The sequence below is a fragment of the Anser cygnoides genome, chromosome 32, assembly GCF_040182565.1.
Source record: "Anser cygnoides isolate HZ-2024a breed goose chromosome 32, Taihu_goose_T2T_genome, whole genome shotgun sequence".
In the NCBI taxonomy this organism is placed as follows: Eukaryota; Metazoa; Chordata; class Aves; order Anseriformes; family Anatidae; genus Anser; species Anser cygnoides.
This window is the reverse complement of record NC_089904.1, coordinates 3,066,799-3,083,537: the sequence shown is the minus strand read 5'-3', so window position 1 is coordinate 3,083,537 and position 16,739 is coordinate 3,066,799. Positions and strand designations below refer to the sequence as shown.

The 16,739-nt window shown below is 69.5% G+C and overlaps 2 protein-coding genes across 4 annotated transcripts; one reads left to right on the top strand and one right to left on the bottom strand.

Moving 5' to 3' along the window:
* Window positions 1-97: 97 nt before the first annotated feature.
* NABP2 (nucleic acid binding protein 2) lies at window positions 98-2,600 on the bottom strand. 3 transcript variants are annotated; one of them, XM_066985779.1, is made up of 7 exons: window positions 2,482-2,600; window positions 1,499-1,593; window positions 1,273-1,411; window positions 1,100-1,171; window positions 911-992; window positions 712-778; window positions 98-610 (listed from the first exon to the last, which is right to left on the bottom strand). In XM_066985779.1, the coding sequence occupies exons 2-7, from the start codon at window positions 1,575-1,577 to the stop codon at window positions 438-440; spliced, it is 612 nt and encodes a 203-aa protein (XP_066841880.1). In that variant the 5' UTR covers window positions 1,578-1,593; window positions 2,482-2,600; the 3' UTR covers window positions 98-437. The 3 variants fall into 3 exon arrangements, with proteins under 3 accessions (XP_066841880.1, XP_066841878.1, XP_066841879.1); XM_066985777.1 differs by having other exon boundaries at window positions 1,499-1,614; window positions 2,482-2,514; XM_066985778.1 differs by lacking the exon at window positions 2,482-2,600 and adding an exon at window positions 2,276-2,408.
* A 115-nt stretch (window positions 2,601-2,715) lies between these two features.
* RNF41 (ring finger protein 41) lies at window positions 2,716-16,392 on the top strand. The gene is made up of 7 exons (XM_066985776.1): window positions 2,716-2,873; window positions 4,425-4,606; window positions 12,428-12,540; window positions 13,703-13,974; window positions 14,803-14,938; window positions 15,209-15,312; window positions 15,850-16,392. Exons 3-7 carry the CDS (start codon window positions 12,451-12,453, stop codon window positions 16,199-16,201), a joined length of 954 nt encoding a protein of 317 aa, XP_066841877.1. The 5' UTR covers window positions 2,716-2,873; window positions 4,425-4,606; window positions 12,428-12,450; the 3' UTR covers window positions 16,202-16,392.
* Window positions 16,393-16,739: the final 347 nt, after the last annotated feature.

Below are 16,739 nucleotides of genomic sequence, written 5' to 3'. Positions count from 1 at the left end.
GGAGGGGCAGCAGGGGGAGGGCCCCAACGGGTGCGCGGGGGGGGGCGTCCCCCCCCCCGTAGGGTGGGTGTCGCGGGCAAGGAGCAGGCGAGGCGCGGGCGGGAGCTCGACCTTTATTAACGGCCCCAGCAGAGCCCCCGGCCGCCCGCGGGACGAGGGCGGGCGGCAGCCGGGTGCAGGGGGGGGGACGCAGGGCTGTGGCCCCCCCCCGGGGGCCGCGGGTGGGAGCCGAGCGGCTCAGCCCCTCGTGCCCGGGACCCCGCGTGCGGCCGGCGCGGGGCGGGGGTCCCCCGGGTGAGCGGGGGCGGCCCCGTCCTCGCCCCAGCGGCTGCTCGAGGCCGGGAGCCCCGGAGGGGGGGGGGGGCAGGAGCCTTGAGGGGGGGGCCGGGACCCCCGTCAGGGCCCGGGGGGGGCGGCGGGGGGGGGGTCCGGGCCCGTTATCTCTTGCCGCTCCTGCGCGTCTCTTTGCCGTTGCTGACGGGGCCGGCGGCGGGGCCGGGGTGCCCGGGCTGGCTGCGGGTGATGCGGCCGCTGGGGGGGTGCGCGGGGGCGCTGGGGGGGTGCGCGGGGCCCCCCGGGCTCAGCCCGTTCCCGTTCTGGCTGTCGGGGGCTGGAAGCAGAGCACAGAGGTTGGGGGGGGGGGGGACTGGGGGGCACTGATGGCTGGGGGGGCGGGGGGGGCGCACCCCGGGGGGGGCCGCGCTGCCCTACCTGGGGGTGCGGCGGGGGGGCCCTGGCTGCTCTGCGCGGCGGCCGGACTCGCGCTCTCGTTCTGGGCCTGCGGGGACGGAGACGGGGCCTGTGCCGGAGCCTGGGGGCGGCGGGGGGGGGCACCTGGACCCCCCCCCCCCCCCCAAAAAAAAACGTCCCCTGCTCCCCCCCCCCCCAGAAGTCCCCATCCCCAACTCACGCCTTTGCTCTGCGACTGCTGCGCCACGTACTCGGGGTTGGGCTCGCTGAAGTTGGGCACCTCGGAGTACACCATGCAGAACCTGCGGGCACGGGGTGGGGGGGGCGGTGGGACCCCTGCAGCCCCCCCCCTGCCCCCCCCGCCCCCCCCGGCCACCCGGACCCCCCCCCCCCCAAATCCCCTCCTTACTCGCCGATCTTCTGCAGGTCGCCGCCGCGCCCCGTGTACAGCGTCAGGCAGCCCTTGAAGACCGAGGCGTAGCTGCGGGGACGGGGGCCGTGAGGCCGGCGGGGGGGGGGGCGCACGCAGGGCACACCCCCCCCGCCGTGCCCCCCCCCCCCCCCCCAGTCCCGCGCCCCTACCCCTTGGTGAGGCGGATGATGTCCCCGGGCTGGATGAGGTTCCCCACGTCGTCCCACACCGAGATGTTGATGCTGCCCGTCTTGTCGGCCACCTTACACGTCCGCACCTCGTGCCCGTCCTTCGTCTTCGTCACCCGGCCTGGGGGGGGGGCAGCGTCAGGCTGGGGGGGGGGGTGGTGGGCACGGGGGGGGGGGGCCCCCACCCGTCCGTACCCGCCGCCCCCACCTGTCTCCAGCACGATGAAGATGAGGTTGAGGTTCTTCAGCCCCGGCTTGATGTCCTTCACGAACGTCTCGGCGCTCATGGTGCCGGCGGGGGCCCTGCGGGGACGCGGCCGTCACCTGGGGGGGGGCACCGGGGGGGCACCGGGGCGGGGGGGGGCACCGGGGGTTAGGGGGGGGGTGGGGGGCATGGACCGGGAGGGGGTAAATGGGGGAGGCACCGGGGGGACGGGGGTGGTGCCGGGGAGGGGGCCGTGGGGGGGGGGGCCGGGAGGATGGGGGGGGCAACGAGGGTGGGGATGGGAGGGGGGAGGCACCGGGGGGGCACCGGGGATGGGGCCATGGGGGGGGGGGTGGAGGATGGGGGGCACCGGGGATGGGGATGGGGCACCGGGGGGGCGGCACCGGGGATGGGGACGTAGGGATGGGGACGGGGGGCACCGGGGATGGGGGTTGGGGGGAGGCACCGGGGGGCAGCACCGGGGATGGGGGCGGGGGGGCGCAGCGGGAGAACGGGGGGACACCGGGCATGGGGACGGGATGCGGGAGGGACGGTACCAGGGATGGGGCCCGGGGGGCAGCGACGGGGCAGCACCGGGGCTGGGGGGGGCGGTACCGGGAATGGGGACGGGATGGGACCGGGGGGACCGGGGGGGTACCGGGGATGGGGCGGGGGAGGAGCACCGGGAGGAGGGGGGGGGCACCGGGGATGGGGACGGGACACGGGGGGGACGGCACGGCGGATGGGGACGGGGGGCACCGGGGGGACCTAGGGGGGTACCGGGGACAGGCCCGGCCCCGCGGCCACGGGGGGGCACCGGGAGCGGCACCGGGACCCCGGGGCCCCGCGGACGCGGTAACCGGGGCCGGGCCCCCCCGGGGCGGCGCTGCCGGGCCGGGACTCGGCCCCGCCCCCCCCGCCTGCCCCCTCCCCCCCCGCCGCCGGGGGGCGCTCGCGCCCCGCCCCCGCCCCCGCCGCTCGCTGACCTGCCCGAGCGCCGCCGCCGCGGGCATTCCCGGAAGTGACCCGCCGCCCCCGGCGGCAGCCAATCAGCGCGCGGAGGGCGGTGGACGTCCCGCGCGGACAGCGAATGGCGAGGCGGCGGGGGCGGACCTAGGGGCGGGGCAATGCAACAAGCCCCGCCCACTCGCCGCCCTCCCCCCGCCCCCCGCGGCCCGCGGGGTCCGCCCCGACCACCGAGTTCCGGCCCCTGGGCGCCCAGAGCGTCGCTTCCGGCCGGCGGCGGGGCGGGCGCTTCCGGCGGGGCGGGGGCCGCGGCGCAGCGCGGCGGGGCCGGGCGGGGGCAGGAGGCGGCGGCTGCGGCCGGGCCCGAGCCCGCGGCGTCCCGGAGCCGGCCCGGTGCGGGCGGCGGCGGGCGGTACGTGGGTAGGGGGGTGGGGGCGAGGCCCCGGTACCGGCGGCGGGCGGGCTCCGGGGCCGCGGCCGCCCCCGGTTGTGCCGCGGGGGGGGCGGAGCGGGGCCGGGGCCTCTCGGGGCCTCCTGGGGGCTGCGATCGCTTCGTGGCCCCCTCCCGGTGCGGGCGGCACCGGGGAGGCTCCGGGGGGGGGGGGCTCCGGGGCTGCCGGCGGGGCTAGGGGCGGGGGAACCGGCGGTCCCGGGCAGACAAAGGGCGGCGGGGAGCGGCCGGGGGGCTCCGGGCTCCGCGTCCCGGGGGGGCGCAGCGCGGCCCCGCCGCCGGTGGGGGAGGAGGGGGGGGGCAGGGAACGGGGGGGAGGAAGGGGAATGGCCGGGGGTACAGGGGCGTCGGTAACGGGGTGGGCGGAGGTGAGGGGGGGTGCCGGTAACGGGATGGCAGGAGGTAACGGGGGGCCGGTAACGGGGGGGATGGAGGTCAGGGGGGGCCGGTAACGGGATGGACGGAGGCAAGGGAGGGCCGGTACCGGGCTGTGGGTGTGGGGATGGACGGGGGTAAGGGGGGGCCGGTACCGGGGTGCGGGTGGTGGGAGGAGGTAAGGCGGCGGACAAGGGGATGCCGGTACCGGGCTGAGTGCCCGGGGAACGCCGGCGGTTTTGGGGCCCAGCAGCCCCGCGAGGTGCCCGGCCCTCGGCATCCTGCGGGCCCCGGGGCCTCCCGGTGCGTGGCCGGGTCCCTGCCCAGCACGGCCCGCGGAGGGGGCCCGGCACCGGGGGGCCCCGTGCGGGCTGCGGGGGCTCCTCGGGGCTGCCCTCGCCCCGCTGGCAGCGAGCGCAGGAGTCGCGCGAAGAAGAAAAAAAAAACCAACAAAACCCCTTGGATTTGTGTCAGGAGATGCGAAGGTGGCGTTCGGGGAGCTATTTTTAGCGGGATTGCGTAAGGGAAAAGCGGAGGCTTTACCTCCGGGGCAGCCGTTCCCCGGCCTGCGAACCGAGCGGCCCCGCGGGCTGCCTGCGAGCTGCCCCCCCCCTGCCCCCCCCCCCCCGGCCCGGCTCCCCTTCCAGACGGGGCCGAGGCGAGCGGCGTTTTGGCCGAGGGCTGGAATTTCCGCGGCTCAGCGCCACGGGGAGGCGGCGGCGGCGCTCAGCTCGCCGCCACGAGCGAGGGCTCCCGGCCCTCCCGGCCCCAGCGGGGCTCCCGGGCTGCCCCCGCGGCACGGAGGGGGGCAGGGGGGTGAGAAATCCCTCGGGGCGCCCTCCCCGACCTTCTCGAGGGGATCCGCGACCCGGTCTGAGGCGCGCGGGGCTCGCGGTGCGGCCTTTTCGTCGTTTCTGCGGAGGTTTAGGGTGTTTTTAGGAGCGTTGCAGAGGTTTTTTTTTTTTTTTTTTTGGGAAACGCAGGTTGCCCTTTTCTCTTTTGTGCAGCTCTCGCGGAGGGAGAGGGGTTTTCCTCCGGGTCCCAGAGGGAGCTGGAAGGCAGGGCGCAGCCTTCCCGTTGGTTCTCACCGTGCTCATTTCTCCTTCCTTTCTTTTTTTTTTCTTTCCCCGTGACTAGATCTGTCCCGCTCGGCCTCGAGACTCCTGTGTGGCGGCGGCTCTTGGCCCTCGAAGAATGACAGCTTAAGCTGTAAGAGAAGGAAGGGGAAAAGATGGGCCACGGGGAGCGGCTCCCTGCAAAGAGTAACCCAGACCGAGCCCTGCCTCTTTACTGCTTAGGGAGGAATTCTGCCGCGGAAGGTAAAAATCGGGCGCTTTTCACCAACTTTTCTGATCCCCCCCCGCGCGGGCGGGCGCTGAGTTTCTCCCCGCGCCCGTGGAGCCCCAGACACGTGAGCGGTCGGTGTCCCGTCGGCGCTTTTATGGCGCGGTGCCTCCCGGGCAGGGCTTTCGGCTGCCTTCCGCGGGTGTCTCTCGAGTCACGGTTGTCTGGAAGCTTTGCTTCGGCTCTGTCACCGAGAGAGGTCTCGCTAGGCCTGCGCGCAGCCCCCGGGCTCGTGCCGAGAGGCTCCCCGTGCCCGCGAGGAGCCCCTCGGCGGCTGGCGGCAGCGTGCGGCCGCTCGGCCGCTGCCCTGGCACGTTCACCTGGGCGCCGCTTCGAGATCTCGGCCGCGCGAGGGTTTGAAGCAGGCTCAAAGAGCGCGCTTCGCGCTCTGAAGCCGTTAAACAGCCTTTGCTGGGAGGTAACTGTCGGCGGGGAAGCAGCAACGTCTTCCCTAAATTTCGGAGAGTAACTGGTTTCAGAGAGTCCTGCCAAACTGGATTGAAGAACTGCCCCTGCCTGATCTCCGCAGCCCTGATTTCGCTCGGCGCTCTCCGACGAGCCAGGCAGACGCTGGAATTTCCAGCGCGCTCTCCGCGCAGCCAGCTTCCCCGTGACTCGCGGGGAAAGCGCTTTGTTAACAAAACCTCCCGGTGAATCCGGAGCTCGCGGAGGCATCGCGAGGGCTGGCAGGGAGCTGGAGGCGACGCAAAGCGGCCTGCAAAAGGAGCTCCAAGTGGAAGCGAGCCCCGAGCCGCTCGGCGCTCCCGGCCTCCCGCGTGTTTTCTCCCTGGGCTTGGTGCGGGGCCAATCTCGGGGGCTCCGCGGCTTGTGTGGGCTCCCGGTGCAGGGAGCAGGGGGGCGCTTCCTGCTGAGCGGGGCCCTCGCTGTTCCACTGCGAGGCCGGGATTGTTCCCCAGCTGCGAGGGGACCTCTCGCGCCCAAATGGTTCGGAGCGAAGCAGCACGGTCCCAGCTGCGAGCCCGTGGCTCCTTCCACCCCCCCGGCGAAGGGAACGCGGGACACGGCGGCCCCACGTTTTGGGGGGGGTGCGGGGGTCCCGCTCACGGCGGCGGCGGCCGCCTCTGCCGACGGGAGGAGCGCGCGGGGCCTCGCGGCGCGCGTCGGGCTCCCGCCTCCGGGATTTCGGAGGTGGCTTCTTCCTCCGGCCTGGAGACACGCCGCGGGCCGCAGCAGCGAGCCGCGCCGCATTCCTCGGTGACCTGTGGGGTTTGCGGGATGTGTCAGAGCTCCGGCGACAGCCGGGGAGAGCCGGCTGCGCCAGGGCAGCTGGTGGCGCGAGCAGCCTCCGGCAGGAGCTCGTACCCCGAGCCTCGGGACCTGGCGCGGCTCCTGTGTGCCAGGAGCTGCTGTCGCAGGCAGCTCGGGCCGAGGGACGCGTGGGGAAGCGCCGGAGAGCGGGAAGGGTCGTCCGGAGCTCCCAGCAGGAAGCACAAAACCCCAGAGCTGTCTGCAGGCATCCTGCGCGCGTCCCTTGCCGCTGCCGGGCAGGGAGGTGGGGCCCGGGGCAGCCCTGCAGGGTCTCCGTCCCCTCCTGGGGTCTCCATACCCTCCTGGGGTCTCCGTCCCCTCCTGCCGAAAGGGCTCCGGAGGAGGAGGAGGAGGACGTGGCTGCCGGGGGAGGTGTGCCACGAGGGCTCCTTCCTTCCCCGACGCGGCGATGTGCTGAGCTCTGAATGCTCTCCCGGCCTTCCCTGCGCCGTCGCTTCCCCGGGGGGTTTTTGCCCGCTCTTTCTGCCCCTTCGGGGATCCCGTGCGAGGCGTCGCAGCCCGTGGGCAGTGCCGCGGCTCCAGCTCCTGAGCCCCGTAGGTGGGCTCGATCGGGCTGGGGAAGGAGGGAAGGGAAGCGGGGTGGGAAGCTCAGCGTCTCGAGGCCGGGCCGCCCTGCCAGGGCGTCCTGGCGAGGAGCAGGCCTTCGGCGTTCCCGAAATAGCAGGGGATTTCTTTTAGAAGCCGTAGCCGTGGCTCGGCGAGCTGCGTGCGCCGAGCCGCCGTCGGAGGCACGGGCTCGCTGATTTCTCGGCGTGTTTTATGGGGCTGCGGGGCTGGCAGGATCGGCCGGGTCGCCGGCACCTCGGTGCTGCGTCCTGGCCCGAGCCCTGCCCCCGGTGCTCCCGGTCACCCCGCGCCGCTGGAGGCGAGCACGTTCGGCCCCGGAGCTGGGGAGAGGTCAGATAAAAGCCGTGTGGTGCTGAGTCCCCGCTGGAGCCGGGGGGCTGCTGGGCGCTGGTTTTATGGCCCAGGGGGAGCGGGTGATGCCTCCCCGACAGAGCGGCCCTGGCTGCTTCTTCCCAAAGGTTTTCCTCCTGCTTCCCTTCTCCCCGGCTGCTGCTTTGGATTTGCCGGGTCCCGGCTCGCGGGTGCTTCCCGATTTAGGAAAAGGGATTTTTTTTTCTCTGTTTTTTTTTTTCCTTTGGGATGTTTTTCTCTCTGGACATGACCCAGTGTCGGAGAAGAGCCACGCGGGAGGAGAAATCTTTAAGGAAAGAGCCCTGAGATCGGCGCTCTCGACGCTGTTGGCTTTTAATTAAAAACGTTAGTCATTGCTCGCTGTGCGTTTCGCCTGTGGCCTCTCGGATCAAAACAGCAGGCACCGAAACCGTGTGGGTCGCGGCCAGTCCTCGCTGAAGTCCCTGCTGATCGGTTAAAACGCTTTGAAGGAACACCCCCGCGGACGAGAGGCTCCAGGCCCTGGGGGATGTCGATTGCTGTAGGTGCGGGAGCGCCGCGGCGGGCGCGCTGAGCCCAGCGGGTTCTGTTCCCGCTGAAGTCCGGGGAAGCACCGAGCTCCCGCACGCGCCCGTCGTTAGGAAGCGAGAATCAGGACGCTCGACAGCGTTGCATAAATCGATCCCGCCCCACTCCTGCTCCTTCCGTGGTCCTTCCCTCAGCTGGAGGCGAGCATGGGGCTGCGGGGCTGCCGCCTCCCTCATCCCCCACTCGGAGCTTTGGGGACCGGAGGATTCCTGCGCGTGGGGCGTGAATTGCCCCCAAATTCCCCGTGCCCGGGGAGCTGGCAGCGATTAGAGGCCCCGTGCGGTAGCGCCGGGGAGAAGGGAGCACGTCGCGTTGCAGCTTCATCTCCGACGGCTTTTTCGGAGGAGAGGGAGCGCGGCTGCTCCGTGCTGTCGTTAGCGTGAGGTTAATTACCCGCGTGGTGCGCGGGCAGAGCGGGTGGCTTCTGTCGGCAGCTCCTCACCGGCTGGCTCCTGGCAGGGGTCTCACGTTGGGCAGGTGCGGCGACTGTCCTGGCCCGCAGAGAGGTGTGCTCTCCTCTCTGCCAGCATTTATTTTATTTTAATTTTAATTTTTTAAGTCCGTGGCTCGTAGATGTCTCAAACGTTTTCCTGGGACAACCACGAAGCCGTGCGGGCTCGCCAAACGCGAGCAAAAGGGGGAGATGCAAAGATGTGAAGGCGCAGTCGGAGCAGTGCCACGACCCCGATGAGGTTTTGCCGTGCCCGCTGCAGCCCCCGGCCTCGATCCGTGCCGTGAGCGGGGGGCAGGAGCCGCCTTCGCCGGACGCAGCCCCCGGGGGCTGGCAGCCAGCTGCTGCTTGCCTTTGCCTCCTCGAAGCTTTCCGGTGCCTTCCCAGCCCGTCTTGGAGACCCCCCAGCGGCAGCGAGGCCGCCTCGGGACCCCCGCGGCCCCCGGGACACCCACGATCACCGGAGCGGCGGCTCCACGGTGGGCTGAGCGCCGCGGAGCTGCCCCCCCCTGCATCCTTGGGCTCTGCGCTCTCCCTGCCCGCCCCTCGCCCCCCGCTTCTCGTTTTATTTCTTTCGGCCCGCGAAGCTGATGAAATCAGGAAAGGCTACGAAAAGCGGCGTTGCTCACGGCGCAGGTTTCTTGCGAGCGACCTCGGCTGCGGAGCTGCCGCGGCGCCCGGCGGCCGCGCTGCGCTGGGGGCGCCGAGAACAAGGGGCTCCCGCTCCTGAGCGCCGGGGCAGGGCCCCCCCCTTCCCCCCCCCGGGCGTATTTTCCCTGCAGCGTTTGGTGGGGAGGCGATGGCACCGCTCGGGCAGCCCCTGCCCGCTGCTGCCTGCCCTCTCTGCGACGCCGTGCCGCCCGTTGGCTCGGTGCCGTTCCTGAGCCAAAGCTGGCTCGCCGTGAGCCGGCCTCGTCCGGCGGAGCTCCTCCGGGGCCATCGGGCATCCCCCGGCTCCTCCGCAGCCACCCGCGGGCAGAGCTTGGCTCGGCTGCCCCCGGCTCCGGCGGCCCCAACGTATCGGGGCAGAAAGGAGGGGCCGCGGGACGCATCCACGGGCTCCCCCGCGGGCTTTTCGTTGAAGGGGGAGGGAGAGCTGCCCCCGGGGGCTTGGGTTTTGCTTCGGTCAGCAGAAGAAATTGCCGGCGATTGAGTTTTTCCTCGGGACGGGGGCAGTTCGTCGTCGTGCTGGAGGGCAGCCTGATGTTACCGGGGGAGGCTTCTCGGCGCGGCTGCTGCCAGCGTGGTGGACAGACAGACGGACGGACGTGCTTCGGGCTGGAGGAGCCTCGGCCTCGCTAGCGGAGTCTGGCAGGTGCCAGGCACCGAGTGAAGCCCCTTTTTGCCCCAGTTTTGCCCCAGACTCGGAACACGGGTGTGATGCGTCAAGTGTGTAGGAACGGGTGCCCCCGTAACCGGAGTGGGGGATTGGCGGCGCCTGCCCGCCTTGCCCTGCAGCCCCCCCATTTCCCCGTGTCGGGGGGGACAGAGCGGCACGGGTCCTTCCAGCTGCCTTCCTCATCTCCTCTTCCTCCTCAAGGGCACGTTGGGAGCGGGCCCTGAAGGACCTCTGTCCCCCAGGGGGGCGCTGGGGGGCCAGGGGTAAGGGTAGGGACTTCGGAGTCCTTCTGACTTGTTCCCCACCGATCCTCTGGTCCTGTTGGTCTCCAGGCTGGGCAGCGTGTGGAACGGGAAGCCCCCGGGGGCCGGGGGGGGGTGACGATCTGAGAAGGCGGACTCACGGCAGCAGAGGGAGGTGGGGAAGGTCCCCGCGTTTTGCTGTCATTTGGGCCGGAGCCCTGTTCTGTGACCGGCCTCTGCTCCCTCCTCGCTCCCTGCCCGGCCCCAGGGAGGCCGCTGGTGCTGGGGTCAAGGAGCCGCGTGCCATTTGGCGAGGGCAGGAGCTCGTTCGGTAACCGGCCGCAATCACGGGCGGCGGGGTGTCGTCGCCTTGCTCTGGGGGTGGGCTTCTCCGGGTTCCCACCCACGCTTCTCTGCTGGGTCTTCTCTTGGCCGTGCTGCAGAAGGTCTGGCCCGACGCCGTCCCGGGGTTAGCCCTTCCAGGAGAGGTACCGAAGCTCCTCGTGCCGGCTCCCTGCAGCCCGTGAATCATCCTTCCTGCCGAGCAGCTCCGTGCAAGCCGGGCTTGCTCACGGTAGCCACCCGGCACCTTCTCCGGGGCCGTCCTGCAGGTTGCTGAGCCCAGGCGAGGGTGAGTGCGTCCGCCCGTGGCCCCGGGGGGCCGGGTCCCTGCCTCACCTCTGGGTCTGGCAGGAGGAGGCCGGGCTTCCAGCTCCTCCTCGCCCGAGTGCTGCCGATGCTTTCAGCTGTCCTGCCTCATGGCAGGAGCGGGTGCTCCTTGCCGCTGCGTGCTGGCAGAGCCCGCAGGAGGGGGGAGCGGCGGGGGCAAGGCACGAGAAGAATTCGGAGGCTCCCAGGCTCGTGCAGGTGCTGGAGGAAGGTTTGCTGGGGCTTCTGTCTGGCAGGCGGCACGGCTGCATCTCGGGAGTCCGTGTTTCACCCTCTGCTCCTCTCTCCCCGCGTGGACGCGGGGGCGGCCGCATCCTGCCCAGCTGCTTAGGCTGGGCCTCGGAGGCCCCGGAGGCCAGAGCTGAAGAAAGGCGAAAGAAGAAAGCGAGCTCCTGAGGACGGCTGGGGCCGGCCGTGGTCGTGCTGGCGACAGGGTCTTGTGCAGCTCCCCGGGGGCACCCACATGCCCATGAGGGCCCCGCCGTCCTCGGAGCTGCCGGCGGGCTCAGAGCCGCCGTGACCCTGGAGCCACGAGGACGCCGAGCGTCTCCCTTACCAGGAGAGGCTGAGGGAGCTGCAGCTCTTCAGCTCGGGGAAGGGGAGGCCGAGGGGTGACCTCATTCAGGAGGTCCCCCCTAAATACGAGACACAGCTTGTTCACGGGGGGGGTGGCAGGGCACGGGACAGGCTGCCCAGGGGGACGTGGAGTCCCCTCTGGAGACATCCCAGACCCTCCTGGGCGCGTTCCTGCGTGACCTGATCCCGGTGTTCCTGCTCCGGCAGGGGGCTGGGGCTGGGTGGACTTCAAGGTCCCTTCCGGTCCCTAAAATCTGGGATTCTGTGGAGCGGTCCCAGCTGTGCCGTGCAGCCCCCGCGATGGGTGGTGGTGGTGGGGCAGCAGGTTGCGGGGTGCTGTGCTGGGGGAGCCCCCCCCACATCCGTCCGCCCTGCCAGTTGGTTTTAACCCCACGTGAAGGCGTTGGGGGGGCTGGGATGTGCAGTGCGAGAGAGGGAAGGGATTTGGGTTTCCCCCCCCCAGCATCCATCCAGGGCCGTGGGAAGGTTGGGGAGCAGCCGTTGGCGATCCGCTCTGCTCTCCCTCCGGGCCCCCCCCGGAGCCGTTAATCCCGTTATCTGAATCGCAAACCGCCCCGGGGACTTCCCCACCCCAGCCTCTCAAAGGAGCCTTTTGTCTGTGCTTGCTCTGCGGAAGGGAAGAATCCGTCCCCGCGTGGGGCCGACTTCCCCGGGGGGGGGGATTTACCTGCCTCCCCGATTCCCTGCGAGTTGATTAAAGCCCCCGCTCTGTAGCCTTATGTCTAGGGGAGGGTCCCGAGGGCCGGCCACCGTGCGACCCGTTACCCGTGGCCCCCCTCCACGTGTCCCCCTGCTGCTCCGGCCACAAGCAGCTCCTCGGGGCCGTGGCATCGTGCGAGCCCCTCGGCCGGGGGTCCGGTGGGAGCCCCAGCGGGGCGAGCTGCTGCCGGTGGCACTGCCGTGGCGGCTTCAGAGCCTCGGTGCCCCCTCGCTCCCCTTGCCGCGCACCTGGCTCGCGGCTGCCCTTTGTGTCGGGGTGGGGACGTGGATCTGCGCGGCCGCGACCGTTTGCCGCCGACTTTGATGTTGGTGGGGTGGGAGGGGAGCTGCTGGCTCCCTGGGGACGAGCTGCAGAGGAGCCGGAACCGCCGGGGTGCTGGGCGCAGAGCTCAAGGTCGCCCCGCGGCAGGCAGCGCGAGGTGGCAAATGGCAGGGTCGGGATGGGGCCGTGGGGCTGCTCCCGGGGCCGGTCCCGTTGCTGCATGCCCCCCGACAGCTCTGGGGGGTTTGGGGGGGGCTCCCAGCCGAGGTCACGCTCTGCTCTGCGCTGCGTCGGCTCGGCCGGGTGGGAAAACCGCCGGAGGTGGTGGCGAGGAAGACGCCTGCGCCGGGCAGGCGGGTGCCGGCAGTGCCACCGTCCCCAGGGCTCCCCTGCCCCCCCGTGACAGCCCAGCGCCGTGCCCAGCCTGCGGGGCCGTCCTTGGTGCTGCCTCTGCGCTGCCTTCCCCTCTGCACACCGAGCAGGGCTGCGCAAAAACGAAGCCCGACAAGCGGGGAGGCCGCGGCGGGATCAGAAATAAGGCGGGTGGGAGAGACGTGGTGCCAGCAGCGCGTCGGGACGGGCGTCCGGCGCAGCAGAGCGGGGCCGCGAGCTCCTGCCACGGCCGGGTCTGCTGCGCTGGGTGGAGAAGGCAGGGATTTGGGAACCGGCGCGTTGTGAGCTCCGTCCGGGCGCAGCGGGATGCCCGGCTGCTCCTCACCGGCTGTCTTCTTCCCTCCGCAGGGTTCTGGCGTCGGTGATGAGCAATGGGGTATGATGTAGCACGGTTTCAGGGGGATGTTGATGAAGACCTTATATGCCCCATCTGCAGCGGGGTCCTGGAGGAGCCAGTTCAGGTAGGTTTCCATCTGAGCACTGACAGCGGCTGCTGAAAGCCTCCGGTTGCAGCTCCAGACTTGTAGAAGTCTCGATCCACACGCACGGTGGTGGCACCACGCACGGCGTTAGGTGGGCTCCATGGGTCCTTCACTGTCCTGGGGACGCCACGGGTAAGGAAGCAGCAGGGGGGGCCAAAAGCCTGCGGTCGTGTGAGCGCTGGGGGAAGCACGCCCAGTGCTGGGTTCGGGGGATGCTGAGCAAGGAGGCGTGAAAAGGGGGAGGAAGGGGTAGCTCAGAGCCTGCACGGCCCCCAGCCCTGGTGCCGCTGGCTGAGCGGAGCTGGCTTCTGCGCGGACTCGGTGCCCCGGCCCCTACCCTGCCCTTCAGGCTCCGTTTTCTGCCAGAGGCGTTGCAGCACCAGCAGAGCTGTGGCCGGGTCGAGTAGCTTGGCACCCTCTGCGTAAATCCTGCCTCATTCGAAATAAAAAGGATTCAAATAGGACTAATCTGCTCTGAAACTTGTGCTTACTGCAGCTTCGCGACTCACTAATGACCCAAATCACAAGAGCTGGGACTCGTGGCGGGCTGCCCCACGGGGATCCCGGCGAGGCCGAGGGCTGCGGGGCGAGGCTCAGCCTGTGCCCACGGGCTGGAGCACGCAGCGCTGCGACCTGTCGGAGCTAAAGCGGTGCTGGCACCTTCCAGCCATGGGGATCTGTGGCGTCAGAACAAGCTTTGATTTGAATAAAAATTCAAAAATAAAAGAAGTCAGCGTGTGAACACGATCACAGGCCGTCGCACAGGAGGGAAAATCCTGGCTCAACCAGATTTAAATAAATCTGCTTTTGAGAACGTGCTGCCTAAAGCTCCCTGTTCCCAGGGTTTTCTCACGCGCCGAGCGGCCTCTCGGCTGGGTACCAGCCTCCTGGAGCCGTAGCTGGGCTCGGGACTCCCTCCTGACCAGCCTTGCTTTGAAGGCAGTAAATTCCCGGGCTCTGCCCCCTCCTGTTTCTCCCTGCCGGGCAGATGAACCCAGGCAGCAGCCACCCAAAAGAGGGGCGGGCGGCCCTGCCTCACGGTTTAAGGTGCTTTCCTCTGCTCGAGGTCTCCTTCCAGACGTGGGCCGGCGAAGGCCAGGTCCAGGTAACGCGGGGCTCTTCTCTGCTCCTCTCCCGGCAGGCTCCTCACTGCGAGCACGCCTTCTGCAATGCCTGCATCACCCAGTGGTTCTCCCAGCAGCAGACGTGCCCCGTGGACCGCAGCGTGGTGACGGTCGCCCACCTCCGCCCCGTCCCGCGGATCATGCGTAATATGCTCTCGAAGCTGCAGATCACTTGCGACAACGCTGTTTTCGGCTGCACGGCGGTGGTGCGGCTCGACAACCTGATGTCTCACCTCAACGACTGCGAGCACAATCCAAAGCGCCCGGTGACTTGCGAGCAGGGATGCGGGTGAGGATGGCCTCCAGGTGCTGGCCTGGTCACGGCACGGCCGTCTCCTCCCTCCGTACGGCCCGTGCAGGAGGACAGGGGGAGGGCAGAGCGAGGGTGACAGCCTTGGGGAAAGGGAAGGAAAAGGGAAAAGGGAAGGAAAATGAAAAAGGGTTACGGAGCCTGGTTCTGCTCTTCACGCCCCTTTGCCCCGTGCACGCTGAGCCCTGGGGGCAGCAGGGCCGTGAAGGCCGAGGCGCTGCAGAAGGGAAGGATTTTGAGCCAAACCCATTTTCCTTTTAAATCTGGTTCAAAGTCCTCAGCTCTTCAGCTTGTCGCCGGGGCTCGGGTGTTGGTTGGCTTCTGGAAACCGGGTGCTGGGGCCTTCGTAAACCTGCCCAGGGCCGTTCCAGCCCGGGACAAGCTCCAGCGTCAGCTCTGCTCCCTCCTGCGAGTCGCTGGGAGCAGTGGGTGGCTGGTCTGGCCTTGGCACGTGTGCTCCCGGTGCCGATACCCTTCCCACTCCCGTGCTGTAAGCATCCAGCCGGGTGCTGGCTGACTCTTGGCTCGGAGGTGATCAGATCTCTTAGGACGGAGTCAGACGGGGTCAGGCTCATGGCTGCCTAACCCCGATCACCTGGGAGGAGAGAAGTCCCACTGCCTGCCGGGCTGGTGGGGGTTTGTTCCTGTGGTCCTCCCCTCCTAAACCTCTCTGCCTGGGCTTCTGGGCCTCTTGGCGAGCCTGCAGAGTCTGATTCGTTCTGGAAGTTGGTTACGTGCTTGTGCCAAGTGCTCTGGTGCGTAACTTTCCCTAATGTGGGGCCTCCACCTTTCTGTAATGCTCTGCAGCTTGGAAATGCCCAAAGATGAGCTGCCGAACCACAACTGCATCAAGCATTTGAGGTCCGTGGTGCAGCAGCAGCAGACGAGGATCGCTGAGCTGGAGAAGACCTCAGCGGAGCACAAGCATCAGCTGGCGGAGCAGGTGGGTCCGAGCGGGCCGGGGGCAGCCGCGCGGCGGGACCCGAGTGCTCGCGTCCCCCCCGGGAAGGGTCGGGCTCAGCCACGTGGGCAGCAGCCGCCGCAAGCAGTTTGTGCACAGCGTGCCCGAGCTGAGAGCCTCCGGCTGCGGGGAGGGAGCTGAGCTGAGGGGCAGGGGCGCGTTTAACTCCCCGACGGGCTGGGGTCTGCGCTCGTGACCTCAGCTGCAGCCCTGGTGCCCGCCCCAAGCCCCGTCGTGTTCTTCCCCTTGCAGAAGCGGGACATCCAGCTGCTCAAGGCCTACATGCGAGCGATCCGCAGCGTCAACCCCAACCTGCAGAACCTGGAGGAGACCATCGAGTACAACGAAATCCTGGAGTAAGCGCTGCTTCCCGCTGGTCTGGTCGGGTGGGAGCAGGGGGTGAGCGGCGCTGTGGCTCAGCCAGCTTGCTGACAGGTCTGAGGGGAGGGGAGGCCTGCAGGGGCCAAGGTGCTGTTAGAGAAGAAAAACGCTTCGCGTGCCTTCCCATCGCAGAAGCGAGGGGCGGTTGCGGGGTGTTTGTGCCGGGGAGCGGCGCAGAAGCTGTTTGCACAGTCGGGTCCTGACCTTTTTTATTCTGCCACCTGCATCCTGTCCAGGAGCAGGAAGCTGCCAGATTCCTTTCTCCTTCTGAGAAAGGCAGGAGGAAGCAACTCCTTATCTGATCCGTCCTTCCCCTCCCTCCTGGGAGGGAGGAAGGGCTCAGCTTGACAAAGCTGAATGCCACAGCTGGCTCCTGTTTTGGGGTGAGAACAGAGGGAAATGGGGCTGGCATCCCCCCTCCGCCCTCGCTCCTGAGCGTGGAGCAGACCGGCGGCAGAACAGCTCCTCGGTTTCGGTGGCGCTGACGCTTTGTCCCCGCGTCTGTCCCCCAGGTGGGTGAACTCCCTGCAGCCCGCCCGGGTGACGCGGTGGGGTGGAATGATCTCCACGCCGGACGCCGTGCTGCAGGCTGTCATCAAGCGCTCGCTGGTGGAGAGCGGCTGCCCCACGTCCATCATCAACGAGCTGATCGAGAACGCCCACGAGCGGAACTGGCCGCAGGGCCTGGCCACGCTGGAGACGCGCCAGATGAACCGGCGCTACTACGAGAACTATGTGGCCAAGCGCATCCCCGGCAAGCAGGCCGTGGTGGTGATGGCCTGCGAGAACCAGCACATGGGCGAGGACATGGTGCTGGAGCCGGGACTGGTGATGATATTTGCACACGGAGTGGAGGAAATATAAAGGACTCCGGAGGAGAAACGCTTCGTGCTGGCGAGGGAGAGGAGGGGGGAAGGTGGCGAGGCAGAGACTGGGGGGGCGGCGGGTCCCAGCCGCTGGTGTTCCCCGCTCGCAGACACGGTTTTGTTAGGGCACCGCTCCCCCCGCCCTCTCGCTTCCTAGCTGGAGTGATTAAACGCCCCTGGTAAACGCTACTTAAACACTTGGCCCAGCAGCGGCCGCACCGTGCAGCCCGTCCCTGTTTGCCCTTTGCAGATCAGCATCCCCCATTTGGCGGCTTTCGGGGGAAAGAGAGAAGGAGCAGCCTTCCCCAGATAACTGCTGGGCTCTTCAGCCCCCGCCGGGGTGGGGACGCTGCCCCCCCCCCCCCCCAACCGTTGCCGTACCTGGGGGGCAGACCTGGCCCTGCCTACGGAGAGGAGAGAGGCGGAGGGGGGGAGAACCTGCCCCGGGCAGGGACTGAGCTGCCCCCGTCCCCCCCGCAGCCCCCCCCCCCCCACCCCTGCCCCACCAGCTCTCCTCCAGCCTGGCCCCCCCATGA